This window comes from Pocillopora damicornis, chromosome 3 (genome assembly GCF_964200805.1).
Source record: "Pocillopora damicornis chromosome 3, jaPocDami1.2, whole genome shotgun sequence".
NCBI classification, from domain to species: domain Eukaryota; kingdom Metazoa; phylum Cnidaria; class Anthozoa; order Scleractinia; family Pocilloporidae; genus Pocillopora; species Pocillopora damicornis.
Window position 1 is genome coordinate 30,861,746 of NC_142672.1, and position 5,150 is coordinate 30,866,895.

At 40.2% G+C, this 5,150-nt stretch overlaps 2 protein-coding genes across 2 annotated transcripts in view; one reads left to right on the forward strand and one right to left on the reverse strand.

The window, feature by feature from the left end:
- LOC113680733 (EGF and laminin G domain-containing protein) overlaps positions 1-5,150 on the reverse strand; it is a 438,917-nt gene that overhangs the window by 355,981 nt on the left and 77,786 nt on the right. The window lies entirely within an intron of this gene.
- Positions 171-4,364, forward strand: LOC113665081 (arrestin domain-containing protein 3). The gene is made up of 6 exons (XM_027180734.2): positions 171-592; positions 1,345-1,571; positions 2,266-2,473; positions 2,628-2,794; positions 3,322-3,499; positions 3,800-4,364. The coding sequence occupies exons 1-6, from the start codon at positions 346-348 to the stop codon at positions 3,928-3,930; spliced, it is 1,158 nt and encodes a 385-aa protein (XP_027036535.2). The 5' UTR covers positions 171-345; the 3' UTR covers positions 3,931-4,364.

A 5,150-nucleotide genomic window follows, 5' to 3' on the forward strand; every position in this document is an offset into this window, starting at 1 on the left:
AAAATCGTATCGAAGTGGAAAGCCACTTTGTTCCATTACCCAGAGAAACTCATCTAAACAACGTATGCTTGAGGCTTCTTTTGTTTCAGCTGCGATCAGGTCTCCAAGCTCTTTTACCCATCAGCAAATATGTGAAAATTAGAATATGCAAATTTCTGTATAAGTTCTCCGCTCTAGCGGCTCTGTCTCTTTATACATAATATGTTGTCATCAAGGATTACAAGCGAATATGTCTAAACGCGACTTTTAAGAGCAAGCAATTGAGGAAACGTTTTGCAATCAAAAACCTTCGTTTGACAGCTCAATCTTCAAGCTAAATTTTACCATGTAGTGTACAGAACTATCATGGAAAGTATAGAGTTGTTTGCAGTTGAAATTTACGGGGATGGATGTTTTTATCCGGGAGATGTTGTGTACGGCGACGTATATTTGAAGACAAATGAAGAACTGACGGTCAGAGAAATTCGCATCGAGTTTTATGGGGAAGCAAAGGTTTCATGGTCCGAGGCGGCGAGAAAGAAGCGACTTGGAACGCTTGATTACTCGAATTACCAGCAGTATTTAAACATTGCAGTAACAGTTTATGGAAAGGGTAAGAAGCCACTGTACTTAGCTTGTAAATATTGAATACTGCGGGTGTTTTAAAATGCATCATTGATCGCAATTTTGATCGGTGAAAATCAGCTGGCTCTTGAGTCAAAAGTCACTTCGATTTTGCATTGTCGCATAATATACAACTGAACTTTGCGGTTTGTTGCATTGGCTATCTTAATATTCAGTTGCAAATGCTTTGCTGGGCATATTTCAAATATATAATGCTGTTTATGGCAGCTTATAATTCACTGTGAACTGATATCTCTTTATTCTTATTCACTTGAATGATACTTGATAACTTTCATGACTGAAGAAAATTTGCTTGCAGACACTGACGGCAAATTAAAGAAATAAAAAAGCACAACATTCTGTTGAGATCTTTAAGTCTTCAGGGGGTTGGATTAAAAGATTTTGTTCAACAAGTTATCATATTCGACCCCTCGAGGCTCTCCTTGACTTCATGCAAAAATACGTTTCCAAAGCAAATGTCATCTCCGAGTACTTTCAATTTAACCACTTAGAGTTAGCTTGTAAAATCGATATTACATTCGCTCTTGATCAGAACTTTCGGGTAAGATCTGTCGATCTCTAAAATGCAGAGACAGGCTCGGCTGCGCCTCGCGTGCCATTTGTTCTGTTTGTAACACATCTTGTTAGTAGACGTACGTCATCTGTAATATGTTACTGAAAGTACACAGCCGGCGTTAAGGAATCTATTTTCACTCTACTATGAAATGAATCTCTTAATAGTTCCGGGTCAAATCGGCGCAAATCCAGTCTTGCCCAGTGGGGAGCATTCCTTTCCATTCGAGGTTCGGCTCCCAGAAGACAACCTTCCCACCACATTTGAAGGAAAACATGGCCACGTGAAATACTGGCTCAAGGCCATTCTTGATCGGCCGTGGAAAGATGAGATTAAGATCGTAGAACCGTTCACCGTCACGGAGAGGATTGATGTTAATCAGCCGGAGTTTCTCGTAAGATCATGCACCGATCATTCAGTACAATGTAAACTACATGAATATGTAATTATAAAGCGCATGGCTACACTATTAATGGTAATACTGATGGTAAAGAATTTGAACTCGGAACACCATTCGTTCAAATGGAGATGGAAAGAGAGCGCGAAAGAGTAACTCCGAGGCGCGAAAAATAGAAAAACCAACAAACACACCCACACACACATGCAAACCTCGTTGCTTAATCTTTTGACACCTACACAGGACGAAATCACATGTTTCCGTATTTCTGAAACGTGGCGGAAACATGCAACTCCATGTTTCCGTTATGTTTAACATGCACAAAAAGTGGTCCGGTTCCGTTGTATACGCAGCAACGGAAACGCGAGAAAACGTCACGAAACCGGTAACGGAAACACAGGTTATCCGTCGTGTTTCCAGAACGGTTTAACATGTTTCTGCCACGTTTCCGTTTACGGATTCTTGCAATTTCGTCCTGTGCTATCTTAAAATGGGAAATTTTCCTTTTGCCGTTTAGTAATGACCGAGGCGGTGGGGAGGGGCTCAAGACGCAGCTTTGTCCCAGAGGACAACGGACCATCGCCATAGGTGATGCATAGGTTCCCTTGTTCCTAAGTTTCGTTGTGTTGAACTAAAACGAAATTTGGATTGAAAATAGAGATATCAATGTCATGTTTTGTTTCGCTTTAAGCGCCCAGCTCAAATCCAGGAAGACCGGACAATGGGTTGCCTGTGCTGTGTCTCTGGGCCACTGAGTGTCACAGTCAGGACAGACAGAGCAGCCTATTGTGGAGGTGAACTTATGACAGTGACAGTGTACGCTAACAACCAGTCGAAACACAGGATTCTTGGAGTGGAATTAGAGCTCATTAAGGACACTGTATTCGTCGCATCTGGAGGTGGGTGGAACATTCGACCTTCAGTGTATTTCTCACAACAGAGTTATTCCCTTAGCGCACGTTCATTGGCTGACGCGGTGCTAAGCAAAGTACGGTAGTTCGTTTAACAAGTTATACTTAGCATGAACGAATTACTTTTTTCCGTTCTCTCTAGGTAAAAAGGTTTTCAGTGCTGAAACTATCGCAACTATCACAAAAGCTTTCAATAAGACCTCGAACACAGACGGACATGACTTCTTTGAGATGGTGCCATTTCTCATCCCATCCTTAACGCCAACTATGAAGAACTGCAGGTGTATAAAGATTTCGTACCAGATGAAGGTAAATTTTCCATGTTCACAGTTGTTTTTCCAGGGTTCCAATAACCGAAAGACACTCTCAGACAAAACAGACACGAATCATCTTGAAATACGTTATCTAAACTTTTCAAGTATCTCGTTGGCACCCCGCCTGCACTCTTCCGGGCTCCATCTTAATCATCGTCGGTCATGTCTGGATTTTATTTTCTATATTTCTTTCTTTTTTTCTATTTTTCCTTGGCTTACGGTGAAGATAATTTTACAAATTGCAAAAAATTAACTCATGGCTGTAATTAATATTAATGTTAAATAATAGAGTGCATTTCGACTTAGTTGGGATACAAGCAAGAAGGTAGTAAGAGATGTCTGGAGAAAAATTTTAGTAAAAAACGAGTGACAATCAGTGATTGGTTTCTGAGCCATACCGCGAAAGTGGTGTGAGTTTTCTAAAACGCCTCTGACCACAGAAAATAGTTAAACAGACCCAATGCAAGAGTCAATTTCAACTTAATTACTCCTATCTTTCTATTTCCTAATCTGTTCTTCTAGTCCACTCTGCTGATACGAGGATCCGTAAACTTCTGTGTCCATTTACCAATCACCATCGGCTCCATTCCCTGCCAAGTGAGTACATCTCGCAGACCATCCCAAAAAGGCTCCAACTCTTCGATATCATCAGGCGTCACGTTCATGGGATTCCCGTCTACGTCTATGGAACACTCTGACGGTATGATATCATTTAATGAAGAAGGTTAAAAGTCTTACTTTCCGGATACACCTCTATAAAGTGACGGGGTTACTCGTCAGACAATTTCAGAAACCCCCTCGAAAAGATGCCAGAAGTTCATTCCTTGGGAGTGGAACCGCACAGTACTTTCTTTCTTTCTATTTATTGATCATTTACCCAAAATCTTTTCATTATTTCAGGTTGTTTTGCCCCAAACGTTTCTGTCCCTTCTTTCCGATGAAGCACCCGCCCAACTACCTTGATCATGCTCCCCTAATCACGACTTACTTTTTCTTTCAGCCCCACCATCTTATGCTGAAAGCATCAGAGGTCAGACGAGAAGATATGATGCAGTGTATTACAACAAGGGAGAGGAATTTAATTCACTCAATTCACCGCAGTTCTCTGCGGATACTAAGAAGACATCCTAATTTTCTCTTTGGTTAAAAAGTTTCAACAATATTAGGAGGGATCAAGAGAAGATAGAAGCACTTGTTGGTTTTCGTGACCAGAATATGTACGAGTTCGAGTTTATGTACATATACCCAAGACGAACTATAGCTTTGAAGACTCATTCACGCCGAGATGCCGCTTTTAACTATTCAAGGAAAAATTTTGATAACACTCCGGCGTAAGAAATCTAAATATCCTTAATTCAAAGGAAACCGTATGCCGTGTGAAAATTTGACCAAAACGTCGAAATAACTCAAAAATTATGTTTGTAAGCAATATACAAGTATGTCTGTCCTGTGCACACGCGTAATACAGCAGAGCTCCATAAAAAAGGGAATAGTAGAACCACAGTGAATTAGAATAGAAGTGAAAAGATTGAACAAATTAGAATAAAATAATGATAAAATTCCAAGACCTTGTCAAATGCTGCGACATTGTTCGATGGTGTTTGGAGATGTTGGCCAAACGTACACATTGCAACATGTTGCAACATTTTACAGGTTTGTCGATGCTGATATGCCCCAATCCCTTGGCCCGCTCGAAGCTCGGACGTCAATGTCATTTCTAAAATGTGGGACTTTGAGTGGCACCGATGTCGTCGTGGAGGAATGTTAGCTTTCACTGGCACTACTGCTAACGGATGATGAAAGAGTTAGTTAGGGAGGTAAAACTCGGCAATGGATTAAGAAGAAACAAGAGGGTTGATTCGCAAATGCTGGTAAATGTATTCAATGATAGAAAACGTGGCGGGATACACAGAGATGTTCCAAGCAACCCTGTATATTTCCATATCCTCAGTTGCCTTCGTTGTTTTTGCTACTTTCCGGCCTAGTGCCACTACATCGGCCACATTGATATCAAGTGTACTCGGTAATTCTTCCAAACCTTGTTCTCCTGTGTAGTATGACTTAACGAATATGTTTCAAAGCCAAGGAGGCTCCCCAACATGTCTATTGGCTTCCTTGGTTTCGGTTATTCAATTGGAACATTATTGGTTCTATTTCATTACAGACGAACATTTAAATTTTTGTCGGAACTCTTAAAGTCATGTCGCTAAAAGGTTGTGTCGAATAAATTTAGCAAAAAAAAAAAATACAAAATTCAAAAACGAAAACAAAAAAAAAAATAAAAAGAAGAGAAAAAAGAAAAGAAAACGTTTTTTTTACATTAATCAATACAGTTCTAAAAAGCTCTAAAA